We start from the raw sequence: 18,094 nt of genomic DNA on the forward strand, positions 1-18,094 counted from the left end.
GCTGTTGATTAGTTAGCGTAATGGGAACACGGAGATAAGTTTGCAGTTGTGTTTTTCCAAGATAAGCTGGTTACATTTCTTTGGCATAATGTATATTTTTTGACCAGATAATCAACATGATTAGACTGTGATTTTTCTTTGTTGTAATATTAAATAGTCATTTTGGTCCCTTATGGGCAAAGTACTATAATTGGCGTTTTGGGGGATATAGGGAGAATTGAAAGACTTGACTTTTAGGAACTAGAAGTTTGATTAAGTACAACTCATACAGAAATGATGTAAGTTGAAATGATGTTGAAAGCCAAGTGTATTCTGTTGATTTAAATGATTATAGTTATCGCCTGGTGGGGGTGAACTTTAGTGTCTTTGGTTTTTGGTTTTTTTTTTTTTTTTGAACTTTAGTTTTAAGTAACGTGGTCATCATGTGAAGCAGCCTAGTTATAACTCTACTGACAAATAATTAATTGGTAAGGGGTCAAATAGAAATGACCGAATCCGAATTCGTTTTTGAGACGAGAAAACCCAGAACTCTTGTTTTCACTTGTGCCTATCTAACATGCTAACATTCTAACTTCAAGAGTTAGAATAAGAGAAAATTGCTTCAGTCTACCCTTCCACTTACCTCCCAAATGATTACATCAGAAATACCATATCTAGTCTCTAGCATCCTGCTGTTACTTGAAGCCTCTTAAAAACCAAGCTGAGAATATGAATGTTGTTTTTTTTTTTAAGATTTTTATTTATTTATTTGACAGACAGAGATCACAAGTAGGCAGAGAGGCAGGCAGAGAGAGAGGAGGAAACAGGCTCCATGCTGAGCAGAGAGCCTGATGTGGGGCTCGATCCCAGGACCCTGGGATCATGACCTGAGCCGAAGGCAGAGGCTTTAACCCACTGAGCCACCCAGGCGCCCCGAGAATATGAATGTTTATTACATAAAATCTCAGCTGCCACGACTTTGATTTTATGGTGGTAGAGTGGGAGTCAGATGATTGAGAGCAGCCGGATTTGGGTGAACCAGACCCTCACAGACTATGTGCATAAAAGACTTTGATTTGAGGGTGACTGGATGGCTCAGTCGTTAAGCATCTGCCTTCAGCTCAGGTCATAATCTCAGGGTCCTGGGATGGAGCCCCGAATCGGGCTCCCTGGTTGGTGGGAAGCCTGCTTCTCCCTCTCCCTCTGCTTGTGTTCCTTCTCTCACTCTATCTCTCTCTGTCAAATAAATAAGTAAAATCTTTTAAAAAAAAAACTTTCATTTGGTGGATGCTTGGCTGGTTAGTTGGTAGAGCACGCGACTCTCAATCTATGGATATATGAGTTCAAGCCCCACGTTGGGCATGGAGCCTCCTTAAAAAAATAAATAAATAAAATGGAGACTTTTATTTGAAATAACACACATGAGGGTAGAATATTGACAATTCCATAAACAGAAGCAAAGCTATGTCTCAATCCAATGCAGTGCGATATGGTGACAATGATCTAAGTTACTATGTTCATTTCTTTCTTTCTTTCTTTCTTTATTTTTTTAAAGATTTTATTTATTTATTTGACAGAGAGAGACGGAACACAAGCAGGGGGAGTGGGAGAGGGAGAAGCAGGCTTCCCGCTGAGCAGGGAGCCCGATGTGGGGCTCGATCTCAGGACCTTGGGATCATGACCTGAGCCAAAGGCAGACACTTAATGACTGAGCCACCCAGGCGCCCCGCCATGTTCATTTTTATTTTAAATCAATGCACTGCAAACCCCGAGTTGTTTCTTTGCTGACTCCCTGACATAGCCCAGGCAGATCGGGTAGAGTTGAGACCAACAGGTTATTTTGTGGCCCTTCTGCTCCCCTTCCATTTAGTTAAGAGTTTGTGAACTTAACTCTACCTCCTCAGATCAGCAAATATTAATTCAGTTCATCGTAAATCATCACTCCATCTGTAACCGTCTCAGCCACAGCTATCCAGAGATGCTCAGATTCTCCATCCTGCAGCCTCCCCACATGCCTGGAGACCTCACTTCCTCAGTGACCTCAGAGCGTTCATTTCAGTGTTAATGATTCTTGAACGCTAGTGAGAATTACTAGCACTGTAAGGATTTTGTCTGTTAATATCCTACTAATTAAATCCTTTTAAGTATGTGTTCTCAGACACCTGGGGTGGCTCAGTTGGTTACGTGATTACCTTCAGCTCAGATCATGATTCCAGGAGGCCTGGGATAGAGTCCCATATCGGGCTTCCCCTGCTTTGCCTGGAGCCTGCTTCTCCCTCTCCCTCTCCCTGCCACTCTTCCTGCTTGTGCGCATGCTCTCTCTCTCTCCCTATGTCAAATAAATGGATAAATCTTTAAAAAAACAAATTAAAAAATAGATAAAAATCAAAGTGCCGTCACCAGGTCACACTTACCCTCTCTGCATATTTCTTACACTACACCTTGCTAAACCATCAGGTTTCTCTGTGTCCTCCATCAAAACCATCTTCCCTGTTTTTTTTAAACATTTTATTTATTTATTTGCCAGACAGAGATCACAAATAGGCAGGGAGGCAGGCAGAGAGGGGAAAGCAGGCTCCCTGCATAGCAGAGAGCCCGATGCGGGGCTCAATCCCAGGACCCCGGGATCATGACCCGAGCTGAAGGCTGAGGCTTTAACCCACTGAGCCACCCAGGTGCCCCTCATCTTCCCTATTTTTTAAAAAGATATTTTTTATTTATTTGAGAGAGAGAGTGCATAGACACAAGTAGGGGGAAGTGCAGAGGGAACAGGGACAAGCAGACCTCTCTCTGAGCACGGAGCCCAGGGCTTAATCCTAGGACCTTGAGATCATGACCTGAGCTGAAGTCAGTTGCTTAAGTGACTAAGCCACCCATTTTTCCTCTTAGCTGAGGGTCACTCAGTGGAAGTAATTTGTGAAGAAGATACCATATATTAGCTTCTGCACAGCAAAGGAAACAATCAACAAAACTAAAAGACAGCCTACTGAGTGGAAGAAGATATTTCCAAATGACATCTCTGATAAAGGGTTAGTATCCAAAATATATAAAGAAGTTATACAACTTAACTTCCAAAAAACAGTCCAATGAAAAAATGGGTAGAAGACACGAAAGAATGTTACTTCAGAGAGGAAATACAGATGGCCAACGGACACGTGAAAAGATGCTCAACATCACTCATCATCAGGGAAATGCAAATCAAAACTACAATGAGATACCACTTCACACTTGTCAGATTGGCTAAAATAAAAAACACAAGAAATAACAAGTGTTGGTGAGGATATAGAGAAAGGGGAGCCCTTTGCCCTATTGGTGGGAATGCAAACTGGTGCAGCCACTGTGGAAAACAGTACAGAGGTTCTTCAAAAAGTTCAAAATGAAACTACCCTATGACCCAGCAATTGCACTACTGGGTATTTACCCCCCAAAATACAAAAACACTAATTAAAAGGGATGCATGCACCCCTGTGTTTATTGCAGCATTATTTACAATAGCCAAGTTACAGAGGCAGCCCAAGTATCCATCAGCAGATGAATGGATAAAGAAAATGTGGTGTATATATACTGTGGAATATTATTTGGCTATAAAAAAGAATGAAATCTTGCCTTTTGCAACAACATGCATGTAGCTAGAGAGTATAATGCTGAGCAGAATAAGTCAAAGAAAGACAAATACCATATGATCTCACTCATATGTGGAGTGTAAGAAACAAAACAAATAAGCAAAAGAAAAAAAAGGAACCCAAGAAACAGACTCTTAGCTATAGAGAATGAACAGAGGAGAGGTCGGTGCGGGGGGAGGGGCAGAGGAAATAGCTGATAGGGATTAAGAGTACATTTGTGATGAGCACTGAGTACTGTATAGAATTTGTGAGTATTGTACACCTGAAACTCATATAACACTGTATGTTAACTGTACTGGAATTAAAGTAAAACACTTAATAAAAAAGTAAAATAAGATACACCATATATTTACACATTTCACAAATAGTATGCAATTTACATATTTTGTTATTGTCAGTTTTAAAATATAAAATATTCACATATATTGTGTTTTGTTACATAAATAAATAATGGAGAGAAACTGATTTAAATATCACATCCATCATGATACCCAGGAGGGATAATTTTTTTTTTTTTAAGATTTTGTTTATTTATTTGACACAGAGAGAGAGAGAGATCACAAGTAGGCAGGCCGAGAGAGGGGGAAGCAGGCTACCCACTGAGCAGGGAGCCCATCACGGGGCTTGATCATGACTTCAGCTGAAGGCAGGGGCTTAACCCACTGAGCCACCCAGGCACCTCCCAAGGAGGGATAATTAAAAGAAGTTTAGACTCTAAGAACAATGTATAAAGAATTGCAGGCTCCTGGAATTGCTTTGTTTGTTTCTACTATACAGAGCTCCAGGAGAGCAGGGATTTTGTCTTACTGTTCTCTGCTGTATTCCCCATGCCCAGTGAATAGTGGCTCCAGACACATTTGTAAACAAATCATTCTTTAGTTATGCCTTTCTGATTCGTAAGTTTTCAAGTATCTAACAAGTACCCATTAAAATCTTTAAGGGAAGCTAATGTTAAACTCAAGTTGTAGAGCCAGTACACATAGTATGATGGGAAGTTGCATGTTTGGGGAGAAAGTAAGAGACAAGGATATTTGCCATTGAAAAGGGGAGGTTTCGTATTCAACGGTTAAGAAAAGTTTCCTGAATGGTAAAATGAACTCCTGTGTGGCTTTCTCTTACACTCACCAGTTGGTAACATTTTGCTATGGTTTTTCTCTCTCTCTAATGATATGATAAATACACTCTTTCCAGTTACCACTGAGCTGTTGGAGTGTGTGCAAACGACATTTGAGCGTATGTATCTCTCTTAAGAGCAAGATGATTCTCGTCTATAATGTCAGTGCAATTCAGGAAATCGAATGTTGATAAAGTACCGTTAACCAGTGTACAGTGTGTATTTAAATCTCACCAATTGCCATAATAATTTCCTTGGTAGCTGTGCTTTTGGGGGCTACTGGGGGTGGGGGCCAAGTGTTTTTTTCCCTCAGTAGGATCATACTTTGTGTTTAGTTTCCACATCTCTTCACCCTGCTTCAAACTGCATTCATTTTTCAAATTCCTTTCTGTCTTTATGACATGAGCAATTTGGAGGAGTATAGGTCAGTGGTTTTTGTAGATAGTGGTTTGTAGGTCAACTTGGGTTGGTGTGTTTCATCATGAGTATCATCCAGTTATGCATATGTGGCAACAATTACACAGAAATGATGTGTCTTCCTCAGTATGTCACATCAAGAGGCTCGTGCTGTCAATTTGTCCCATTGTTGGTGATACTCATTTTGATTATTTGAGTGGGGTGTTTGCCAGGTTTCTCTACTATAAAGTTAAATCACAAAAATTTACATAAATTTTTATATGTTTGTATATATAAGTTTATATTACATATATTACATTTATAAAGACTTTCTCCTTTTCATGAACAAGTAACCTGGGGATGGTGTTACTTGGACACTGTAATTATTCTGTTCATCAGACTTTACTTGATGGCTTTAATAGCCATTGATAATCCTTGCCTGAATCAATTAAGGAAGTCATGGTTGCAAACTGGTGATTTGCTGGCTCTAGTATTCCTTCTATGTTAATTATTTGGCTGTCCGTCCTCCCAGTGTTAGATTATTTGAATTCTGGATATCCAGGGAGGGTTATCAGTTGTGCTTGCGTATGGCATGGGAAGGGTTCCCATCCCATCCTGTCCAGCCTCACAACGTCCCCTGATTTCATAACTCCTCAGTCTGCCTTTTGATTATGGGTGTGATAGAAGTGTTTGTTTCATTTCTATATTTATGGCAAAATTGAAAGATAGAATCACTGCCATTAGGAAATTAGTTCTTTCCGCTGTAGGCTCAATATGATGGTAGCAGCTACGCTCCAGCACCAGCTACATAAAGAAATCAGTATTGACATTAAGAAGCTGCTTATCATGCATCACCTAAATTTACAGACGGAAGTAGTGTGGGTTTGGGGCCTGATCCAGGGTGACTTAGGCGGCTTCCTTTCTTGTCTCTGAGCCTCGGATTTTACAACTCTGAAGGAGAGACTGTTACAATTGTCCTGTCTTGTCTTAGGGTTATTCTGGGGATCAAATGACACGGCATGTGGGGAAGTGTTCCGTACGCCCCAGGTCCTGGGAGAGCACTGGTTGGTGCAGGAGGCCTGGCCAGATTGTTGAGAGCTATTAAATGTGTCTCCATCTCCCTGTGTAAGTATTCTTGCCAAAGTGTTCATCTGAATCAGACTGTGAGGAAACAGACAAACCTAGATTGGGAGACATTGTATTAAACAACTGGCCTGGATTCTTCAAAGATACTAATGTTGTAAAAGACCAAAAGGAGAGAGTACCCAAAGACACAACAGCTGTCATTAGGGAGAAGCAACTGTAAGGATATCACTGAGACAACGCATCAAGTTTGAATGTGGATTCGGTACAAAAGAATATCACATAGAGGTTAAGTTCTTGGGTATGATAATAGTGTTAAAAAGGACAGTGTTTTGGGGGTACCTGGGTGGCTCAGTGGGTTAAAGCCTCTGCCTTCAGCTCAGGTCATGATCTCAGGGTCCTGGGATGGAGCCCCGCATCGGGCTCTCTGCTCAGCGGGGAGCCTGCTTCCCCCCCACCCTGCTGCTTGCCTCTCTGCCTACTTGTGATCTCTGTCTGTCAAATAAATAAATAAAATCTTAAAAAAAAAAAAAAAAGGACAGTGTTTTTGCTCTTAGGCACTTCATGCCGAAATATTTAGAGAGGATGAGGCTATTGAACGATTGACATCCACAACTTGTTTTCAAACAGGTCTACAAAAATAAAAATAATACATATGTATATACGCACAGGGCGGTGTACAAAAGATGTTCAAAACCGGTGAGTCTAGAGGAAGAGTATGCAAGTGCTTATTGCATTATTTGTTCTGTAATTTTGAATTTTTTTTTTTTCGGGTTTGTACATCTTTTTTTTTTTCCATTTTATTTATTTTTTCAGCGTAACAGTATTCATTCTTTTTGCACATAATTTTGAATTTTTTAACATAAAGATAGGGAAAGGAATGTACTTTAATAAAATAAAACTGGTTTGAAACCACTTGAGGACAAAAGTGGTCCCTTATTATATTTTAAGTCATTATTATATTCTGATTGGGGGGGTGGGGGAGAGAAGCTGGCCAAGGGATTCTCTGAAATACAAAGAAAGGAAAGGGAACCTAATTTAAATTTAAATGTGAAGTAGGGATTTCAGGAGATAAAAATGTTAGGGGGATTAGCATGGTACCCAATACACCCCACTAAGTGTTCAGTAGATGTTCTTGAGTGTGTATGTGTATGGAAGCACACACACTCTCTCTCTCTCTTTCTCCTCACATCTGGCATATTTGAGCCTGCACCATGAGTCTGAGGTTCAGTGAAGCAGGTTTCATTGGCACCCACATTTTGACTCTTCCCCAACCCCCTGTGCCAACAGACTGGCCTTTGTCTCGTGTGCAGCTGTGAAGCATCCAGAAAAAGCCTAATTCCTGTGTGGGACTGTTAGAGCTATAAACTCTGTGGAATGTTCATAATCACAGAAAAATAGAGCAAAGATTCCTTATTGCAAAAGATATACTCTTTGCCTCGGTGTGAAGAAAATGATGTCCCTTTCCAAATTCCTCTCCGACCATGAGCACAGTGCCCCATGAAGCTGCTCATTCTTCATCTTAGGAAAATACAACACAGCACCATAGAAATGAGGGCAAGACTGCTGTGTGAGGCCGTTAGTGCATAACTAATCTTGAATTGCTGGATGGAATTGGAAAATGGAACCAACGGGCATGCCAGCTAGATAGAGCACCGAAACAGAAACAGGAGCACGATGATGCCTGACTGCCACGAGGAGATGTGGGCTGATTTTTCCAGGGCAAAGAGTTCTGTTTCTAAGAGCAGCCTGATGCAGCTGGTTGGTTATTTGTTTATTTATTTATTTATTTTTTCCTTTGTGTTGTAAAGAGAGTTACAGGGCAATATGCAGCTAACGTAGTCTTAGCTTTGTTTTCTTCTCTTTAGTAGTAAAAAGAAAAATCTTTTTGGCAGTGGGTGGGTGGGGAGAATACTGGTCTTTCTAGGGCTCTGGGGACCCTTCTCAGATTTGTTTTGTGAACTCTGTCTTTATTCCTAAAATGTAAGAGAATGATTTCTTACTCTCTAGTCCAATTTTGGATTAGTAGGAGGGGCAGGAAAACCAGTTTTACATCCTAAATTCCAGTTCTTTTGGGGTAGTTTGGGAATTTCCAGCATCTCCATTTCTCTACAGGTAAACAAGAGAAGGGCAAGGATGAAACTGCCCATCTCACACTTTTTTAAAAGATTTTATGTATTTATTTGACAGACAGAGATCACAGGTAGGCAGACAGGCAGCCAGAGAGAGAGGAAGGGAAGCAGGCTCCCCGCTGAGCGGAGAGCCTGATGTGGGGCTCCATCCCAGGACCCTGGGATCATGACCTGAGCCAAAGGCAGAGGCTTTAACCCACTGAGCCACCCAGGCGCCCCCCATCTCACACTTTAAAGGGAGAAGTCATGGGCATGTTTGAGCTCTCTGGAAGAACCGTCTGAAATACAGGGAGCCCATGATTAAGAAAAGAACAGGATTGAAATTAGCTGTATGCAATGAGGAAGTAGTTCCTTCTTTCATAGGAAGTAAGACTTAATTAATAATTCAGAATTCATGAGTCTTAATTAAGCTGGGAACAACACACTTCATCTTCTCAGACCTCTAAGTCTCTAAGGCCTCCCACTCCCACTCTGAATAGTTGACTTGACCTTTCTTTTTCATCAATTTCACTTAACAGAAGCTAGTTCTATAAAACTGAATTTGCTAGTAGATTGCTATTGCCTAATAGATTCTCAATTCACATGTCGATACCTCAGGTTTTTTTTTCTTGAAACAAAAAGGTCAGAGTGAGGAGGAGGCTTTGAGATCATTGAGTTTTACTTTTTTATCCTATGCACGTGATAAGACCAGAGAGGAAGCTACTGCCTAGCTCAGTGTGCTGGTCTAGTCTAGTGGTCTTTGTCTTGTACCAGCTCCTTCCTGTTCCACCCCATCACCCCATTAACCTCCCCTCTTCTGTATTTCCAACCACAACTGACAGCAAGACAGTTCCAGTTCTTTCTGTTGGGTTACAAAGGACTGATGTCTACTATATGTAAATTTGACATTCAGGCTATCAAAAGAGAACTGTATGGGAGATTCTTGAGGCTGGATCTGTTTAAAAACTTAGCAATTGGAGAATATTAATACTGTAATAAGGCGATATGTATCTACCATGTATGTCTGTATATATATCTCCTTACTGCAACATTAGATAATCTTCTTAATAATACATTTTGTTATATATAACAAAATGTTATACATACACATACATATACAGTATGCAATATACATATACATATACATATGTATGTATATATGTATATACATATACAATATGTTATACATATGAAATACATTTTGTTATATATAACAAAAAGAGAGAAGCTGTGCTGCCCAGCAGGTCACTGAACATCTGTAGGTTTTCAGCTCTTGGCACCGGTAAGTAGCAGGGGTTGCAGTGAGCTGGGAGGACCCAGGAAAGCAGGTGCCAAAGCCACCTGTATCTTGTAATTTCAAACAGTCTGAGACACAATCTAAACATTTTTTTAAAAGACTTAAAAAAAAAGATTTTATTTCTTTATTTGACAGAGAGAGAGATCACAAGTAGGCAGAGAGGCAGGCAGAGAGGGAGAGGGGGAAGCAGGCTCTCTGCTGAGCAGAAAGCCTGGCACAGTGCTGCATCCCAGGACCCTATGATCACAACCTGAGCCGAAGACAGAGGCTTAACCTACCGAGCCACCCAGGTGCTCCTAAACAACTTTTTAAACATGTATAGAGTTGCCAGGTTAAATAATAATCATCTCATTTTTAATTATAGGTAAAACACAAATGCATTCTCATTGTAGGAAATTCCTACAAAATAGATAAAGTGAAAAGTCTCCCACCTCTACCTTCCTTCCTTCCTAGAAGTAATGGTTATTAGTCTCTCTTTCTAGATTTTTTAAATGCACTAAAGCTTATGATGCACCTTGGTATATAAATATCTTTTCATAAATAGGATCCTACTGTATTATTTCACAACTTTTTTTCCCCACTTCATACATTTTAGATCTCAATATGTGTGTGTGTGTGTGTGTGTGTGTGTGTGTGTGTGTGTGTAGACACAGAATTTCATTTTTTAAAAAACTGCTGCCTAGGATTCTGTTGCATGAACATTCTGTGGTTTACTTAAGAAATTTTCTACAGAGACTTCTGCTTGGTTTTGTTTTCCACTCTTAACAAACAGTGGGACTCTTGTGATTGTGTGTGTTTCTAATACGGATTCTTAGCTGTGAAGATACACATTCCTTAAATTTTTTAGAATGACATTAAAAAGAGTCAGAGGAGAGGGCCGATGCCTGATGACTCAAGACTTCGCAGTCGGTCACAATAGGGCACTGTGGCCAGGCCACCAGCCGTACCAGAGGGACAGGGCTGGTGACGTGCGTACACAGCTATGCCCTCTTATCTCACAGCTGTGCTCAGCCCAGTAGTTCACTTGACTCAGGGTCAAAACCACCAGGGGCCTTCCACTGCAGCGACTGCAGGGAAGGCAAGTTCTTTATTGGTTCTCAAATGGGATGGTGTGACTCTTGGAGGCAGCCAATGAAATGAACCAGGGATTGGAGCAGGCGATTCTGAATGGCTGATCTCTCTCTCCTGGCCATCCGAGAGAGGCAGCTGGTGCAGGTGGAGTGGTTTCATTTCCTTACTTCAGATGCATTCTCTCTTTTTGCAGTTGGCCGTCCAATCCCTGTGCCTCAGACCCTGCACCCAAGCCCAGAGCAGATTGAGGAGTTGCATCAGACCTATATGGAAGAGTTGAGGAAGCTATTTGAAGCCCACAAAAGGAAGTACGGAATCCCGGAGCACGAAACTCTCATTTTTAGATAACTGTACTCTTAGAAGGCATACAGAGGACGAGAGAACATCCCATTGGAGGATACATCATTTTAAATAAGGATTTTTTTTTTCTTTCACTCTGGAATCAAGATTACAACTGAAAAGTATTATTTATGGTGACAAATGTTGATGTGTATCCGTGGGAGATAAAAATACAGTGGGTGACTGTAGAAGGAGGGAGAAGACTATAACCCTTTAGATAATCCTCATTAGGGAAGGTGCAAGTGGGTTAAGGAAAGGTTTAGGATTATTCGTGTGCTAAAAAAAAAAAAAAGAAGAAAAGAAAAAAAAAAGATTAAAAAAATAATTAGACCCTTTTATGAAAATCACAAGAATTTAAGGTGGTGTTTTCACGAAGTATCACAGCTCTTGTTTAGCACAGCTGAAAAACTTAGGAGACAGTGTGTAAACGAATTTCCCATACCGAGCTAGAGGAGATCATTTCTTTTTTTTTTTTTTTTTTCCTGCTTGAACAGAGAATTTTTTGGGTGAATATCATTACTTTTCAGAGTTAGATAACTTGATCCTTTAGGTCATCTCACCCAATGCATTTTTATACAATAAGGCAGAATTTCTGTGCAGGTTTTGAAACAGGATGAATCTACCATCGGGAAACCCATGTGGATGAGAGCATGTCTCCTCATTTCTATTCATGCTTAGAAATGCTCATGCTTGTCATTTGCTCAGAAATTCTGAGCAAATGTTCATTTGCTATATGTTCATTTGCTATATAGACAAGAAGGTCTTTTGGGAGACATGCTTTAGAACATTAAAATTCCAAAAGGTTTTCATGGTATTAGAAATGGTTTTAATTTCCTTCCCACATGGCCTCTTTAAGTAAGACCAGCTATGAAAGAAAGTGTCCTCTCTGGTTGTAATTGTGTCCAGTTAGAGTTGTCTTGTCCACAGGAGTGGGAACCCTGTTTCTCCTGTTCACTGACCTCTCCCTAGTGCCTGGGTCCTACACAGGATAAGCGCTTGTTTACTGAATGTATTTATAGATGAACCCACAAACATCTTTGCCTTAAGGTGAAGAATTTTTAAAGCTTTATTTACAATAGGATGAACCTATTACAGACAAGAGCCTGTTTCAGAAGGGGACAATGTGCTGAGTCTGTTTGTCTCAGAACGGTAATTGACAAGTAAGTCAGTCAGTCTTGTCAATTGCCCTAAGGAAGAAGAATGTCTAGTTTCCAAATGATCTCCATTGCTGCTTGTTGCTTCTCTCCCTGCTGGACTCTTAAGTATTTGAGGACACCTACACTGCGTTCTAACTTACTAGTAATAGATCTTCAGGCCTCTGATTGTTAAAACATCAAGCTCTGGGCTAGAGCCTGAACTGTGTTCAGCATCAGACAAACAAAATCATGCTGGGTAATGTCTTGAGGAGGAAAGCATTTCACAGAGGAAAAAGTGAACCTCCCCGATGGTTCCTTTTGAGGTTGTTTTGGCCAGCATCACTCTGGCTTCACGCTGGTTGAGCAATCCTGGAGTCCACTGACCGTGGCCTTCAAATTAGACCAATTTTATAATCAAAGCAGAGAATAGGGCACAACCTGTTTTCAACAGATGCAGAAAATTGGATTGTAAATCCTTTTTTGGTATTATTCAATACTAGCAAGGCATAAAGGAGCACCATTTATGGAACATGACACGCCCTAGCTGGTTAGGGGTCAGTCTTCGTAAGGCCAATTATCCACCACAACTAAAGACTTTTAAGTTATTAAAAAACCCATGGGGACTCCTGGGTGGCTCAGTTGGTTAAGCCACTGCCTTTAGCTCCGGTCATGATCCCAGGGTCCTGGGATTGAGTCCTGCATTGGGTTCCTTGCTCGGCAGGGAGCCTGCTTCTCTCTCCTCCTCTGCCTGCCACTCTGCCTGCTTGTGCGCTTTCTAAGAAATAAATAAATCAATAAAATCTTTTAAAAAATTTAAAAAAAAACCATGAATTTAGACCAGGCAAATTAAAAAAAATTTTTTTTAAAGCATGAATTTCATTCCTTTAGAGAAGTTTGTTGAGTGCTTATGACACATAGTGGTGATTTCACGTGTTTTCTTTTCATGAAGGTATGATGTTTAATCTCCTACTTGGTAATGGGGGCCAAGCTGACTGCCACCCCCAGCATCAGCTAGATCATCTAGGAAGCAGTTAAAGCTCACATGTAGTAAAACAGAGACACTAAAAATGAGAAAAGTTCTGCTCTGATGAATTTATCTCGAATTTTGCCATTTCTAAAATCCAGACATCAGCAACTTTAATTTTGGCATCTGTAAAAATCTTATTTTTAGGTACAAATTAGGGATTTTTATCTCTTTTTCTTTCTTTGGGTCTCCAGACGTCTTAATCCAGCCAGTAGTCCTTTCATAAAGTCAAAGCATAGTAGGAAGTTCCTTATAGTCCTAGAGATTGCAGATGAAGATTTGGACATGAAGTTTTGCTATAGCACAAATGTGGGTCATACATGGTATTCGCTAACGCAGTGCGACAGAGAGTGCCTCTGTTTTAAAGATTCTCATCTACTCTGCAATTGCACATAAAATTTAAACAGCAAAGCAATAACAGCAACAGCAAGAAAAATAATCGCAGGACACAGTAAGAGAAACTGAGCTAATTGCCTTGAGAAAATGTGCACTTGTGATTTGATTTGGACATTTCTGTCTCCTGTTGCTCTTGCATAGTGGGCACAGACTGAGTCATTTCCTTTGTCTCGCAGCTAGAAGGATTGAAATTATCCGTATCCAGCTAAGTCGATTATGCTCACATTGAAGGTTGCAGCTTCAGTGCTTAGAAAGGCCATCCAGTTCTGCTGTGTTCCCCAGGGGAACCGGGCAAGGGATGCTACATGACTTGTCAAAACCCTTCACTAGGACTATGGAGACAAAGTATATATACTTCAGGGACGATGGGTAAGCATTTCTTGTATGCATAGCTTTAAAAGCACAATCCTTCCTTCTGCAGAAGGTACACACTTCTGTCCTGGGAAGCACAGAAGTTGGAATCGAGATACAGTGTCCACACTTCTGTAACTTGGCATCTCTTCCAACCACCGCACCCGCAGTGCAAATTACCGAGGTTTGTGACCAATAGGAAAATGCATTTCGGGTGCCTTTACTCTGTCGTCTTTTCCTCAGAGAAGAGACACTGTGCATGGGATTTGTTGATTGGTTTGTTCATTGTTGTTTTCCAGTAGCCCATGATTGCCAGTTCTCATACTGTATCTTTTTATTTATTTATTTTTAAAGATTTTATTTATTTGACAGACAGAGATCGCAAATAGGCAGAGAGAGAGGAAGGGAAGCTGGCTCCCCGCTGAGCAGACAGCCTGACTAGGGGCTTGATCCCAGGACCCCGGGATCATGACTGAGCTGAAGGCAGAGGCTTTAACCCACTGAGCCACCCAGGTGCCCAGTATCTGTCTTTCTAAACTAAGTGATAAAATGTCTTTCTGGGGCTGGAAGAGTTACTTCAAATAGAATTTGTACATCTTTTTAAAGGAAAAAAACAACAACAACAAGGCAACTACTATATAACCAACTGGTTGTGCCAGTTTCTCTGGGATGGCAAATACTGAAGCAGTTTTTTATATTTAAAACCAAGGGATTTGTCAAATACCTTATATGTCAGTTGTTTTACTTAATCCTTCCCAAACACTCAGAGCCTAGTGCCTTCACAGCATGTATGGGAAGGCGCAGGTCTAACTCCGTCCACAGTTTGCTCACCAGATGGGTTCCCCGTTGGTGGAATCTGTGTCTCGCTTGGTTGGATCCCGCCCTGGATGGAGCGCAGGCCTCCGGTGGTCTCTCAGAGAACGCTTATGTCTCTAACCCAGAAGTCTGAATGACTGTGTCAGTGGAAGTCAAGTTCTAGGGCCAGAAGGGGCTTTGTGTCTGGCATGAGTCCTTCTGCAGATGGAGCAGTTGAACCCCAGCAGCTTAACGTGGCTTGACACCGACCTCCATGATCATATTCCTCTGCCCTGATGGAACAGGAGGAGATACGGCTCTTTGATAATTGTTGATGAACCCACCTGTGAATCCTCCCGTAAAACTGAAGTGTCCAAACATGGAGCGGGATTAAAGATACTCCGAAAATGCAAGGGATTTAACAACTCCGAAGCGAGCTCTGTCTTCCTGGGACCTGGAACGTTTTTCTTTTTTGAGACCAGTCTGCTGCATTGTTGATTTTTCCCTTCTGCAAGAGCTATTTTGGTGATGTGCACTGGGGAACGTCCAAGGTTTCCAGCAACAAGCTAAGCCACCAGAGCCTTGTTTGGAGCAGCAGGGTAAGGCAAGGTGCTTTATGTCCCCGTGAGAGACAGAGCCGCAGAGGATTTTTCCCTCTCAATCACGTTGTGACCATTAATACAGGTCAGAGCAGTCCCGTTACTCAGAGGTGAAGCAAATCTTCTGTCTGTCACCTTGCTCACAGCCCTAACCCCATTCTGGCTCTAGCATCATTCAGCTGGCTGCTTTTTTTCTTCTTTAAATACAGCTCTTACATTCTGGTTAAGAATTTTCTTAGGCTCTCTTGAGAATAAAAATAAATCTGACCTTCTTGTATTCCCAAGAGCCGTGTAATTCTCCCCTCCTCCGTTTCCAGACCCGCTTGGAGCTTTTGGGCTTTCTGGTTGGATTCCAACTGTCCAGTGTGGGGTACAGCCATGCAGAGACAACCAGAAAACACAACTGCGCTATTTTTTTCTACCTTCCAGGGGCTTCTGTTTCAAATAATCCTTTAGCCTCTGGTCCTCCACTAACTGGCTGGGTGACCTGGGCTCCTTCCTCTTAGGAGTGAATGATCTCTAAGGTCCCATTTCACTCTGTCTCTATGGTCTCTGCCTGGCCTCTGTTCTCTCATGGTAATAACATCCAGCGGGAGATGGAAATTTATCCGTAGACTTCTTTTTCCTCTGCCATCCTCCCTTGTATTCCTCTGGACATGCAGAGGGTTCAAATGACTGTCTCCCTTAGCATATGGAAAACATAAATTGCTATGGAGATTTCTCCAGCATCACAGTGGCCTTTAGGCATGGTGTTCTAAGAAACAGTTTCATTCTCTAAATAAAAACTAGAGACATTTCTTGAAGTGGTCTCCTTCTTTATATGGCTCAAAACTGTGAAATAACGGTTTATTTCTTGTTAACATCTTTTTAGGAGATGGTGAATTTTTCTATTTTCTGTTTTGGACGTGTTGCCGTGTGCTTTTAAAAAGCTCTTGGTTTCTAAAGTTCTGACCAATAAATGTGTTTTTTGCCAGAGTTGTAACTGTGTGGGCGTGGTGTCTTGGCTGAGTGGGATGGTCTTCCTGCCCACGCCCTGCCAAGGCTGGAGGCGCTTGGACCTGGGGATGGATTCAGGCAAGGGAATGGCGGTGGTGTTGTGAGCATTGCAGATTCTCTGCTGAAGAGCCAGGCCTGGAGATGGTCTCCAAGGGAGAAAAGACAAAACAAAGCAGGGGCAGGGCTAACGGAAAAGTGCAGATGTGCCAGATGAAAGGAGCAGAGGGCAGGAAGAGGAAATAAGCCAGGGAGGGGCTGCGGTGGAAATAGGAGTGAAACTTGTCAGATACGGAAATGTTCAAAAACTGGTAGAAGAATGGATAAATTCCAAATCAAGTGAATTGCTGCTAGTAGGTTTGGGGTTTCTTTTCGGGTGAGGAAAAGGTTCTGCAATTGGGTTGTCCTGATGGCTGTCACACACGGCAAATATACCCAAAACTCCCAAACGCCCCTCTTCAAATGGGAGGATTTTACGATATGTGTGTTACATCTCAATAAAGTGGCTTTGTACACTCGAGTCAGTCATACACTTGGCAAAATAACAGAAGAAGCTAAAAACTCAATTTCTTTTTTTATATGTCAGGAGGGAAATTGCCTCCTTTGGATGCAGGTGTTTTGGATGACAAAGTTTACATTTTGATTTTTGAGACCTGTTGGTGTTTCTGGTGTCTGTTATCAAAATAGGGGTTTTCAATACTCTTTTAAGATATTTTATTGGCTAAAGAACATGCTGAGATTGCCTGGGTGGCTCAATTGGTTAAGCGTCTGTTTTCAGCTCAGGTCATGATCTCAGGGCCCTGGGATCGAGTCCTGCCCTGGGCTCTACCTGTTGTGTGGGACGTCTGCTTCTCCCTCTCCCTCTGCCACTCCCCCTGCTTGTGTTTTCTCTCTCTCTCTCTGAGTCAAATAAACAAATAAATAAATAAATAAAATCTTTAAAAGAAATAAAGAAAATGCTGAGTTATTGTGTAAAAATACTCCTTGACTTTAATTTTTCCCAGTATTTTATTAACTAACTGTAGTTAGAATAAATAAATAAATATAAATAAACAAAACTGTGGTTAATACTAAGTAAATATTATCCTATAAAAACCATTAATATTTATCAACCACCTTCAGTGTGCCAGATACAGAATGAGGGACTATGACATTGAACTCTTAAAATAGCCCTGTGAGGTCAGTACTATTTTTATCCCATAAAGAATCAGAGTTCAGAGGGGCTAAGAACTTTGCTTGAGATAACCCTCATGGTGGTGGTGGAGTTCAGATGTGATGCCAAGGCCTCTGGCCAGGGCCCATGCTTTGGACGTAGAGCTCAGGAGTCCTGGGGTATCCACCATCTCTGTCACTAACTTGGGGAAGTGAACTTGACCTATGGAATGAGAAGGTGGAACATGACCGCAAAGGTTCTTTATGGGTCCATCTGCTAGTGATTGTGTTCTAAAGTCATCGACATTTCCAAACACTGCTCCCTCTCCCCACCCCCAGCACACATACACACACAGACCCAATAGGTTCAGGAGCCCCCCCTCTGCGCTGAGAACAACCCTGAGAACCAGTTGTGAGATGGCAAAGTGTCGTGGCCACCCTTGGAAGGACTGGTAAAAAAGTTTCATAAGTAGGCTAATATTTATTGTCAAAGTTAAACATTTAAAATGTTAGCTTAAGAACACCTGTCTAGCTTAAAGTATTGACTGATTAATTGATTGATTGATTGATTGATTGTAGCTGTGACTGCATGAGGCATCAGCTGAGGTAAGCTCATTTCTCCAAACCGTCTTTTT

General features: G+C 41.4%; 1 protein-coding gene across 3 annotated transcripts in view; it reads left to right on the forward strand.

The window, feature by feature from the left end:
• The window catches only part of MOGAT1 (monoacylglycerol O-acyltransferase 1), a 37,330-nt gene extending 24,441 nt beyond the window's left edge, over positions 1–12,889 (forward strand). For all 3 annotated transcript variants that reach the window (XM_046019559.1, XM_046019561.1, XM_046019560.1), the window contains one exon: positions 10,868–12,889. In XM_046019559.1, coding sequence (XP_045875515.1) covers positions 10,868–11,022 — 155 coding nt within the window. In that variant the 3' untranslated portion in view covers positions 11,023–12,889. The remainder of the gene's footprint in view (positions 1–10,867) is intronic.
• The last annotated feature ends 5,205 nt before the right edge of the window (positions 12,890–18,094 follow it).

The sequence above is a fragment of the Meles meles genome, chromosome 9, assembly GCF_922984935.1.
Source record: "Meles meles chromosome 9, mMelMel3.1 paternal haplotype, whole genome shotgun sequence".
In the NCBI taxonomy this organism is placed as follows: Eukaryota; Metazoa; Chordata; class Mammalia; order Carnivora; family Mustelidae; genus Meles; species Meles meles.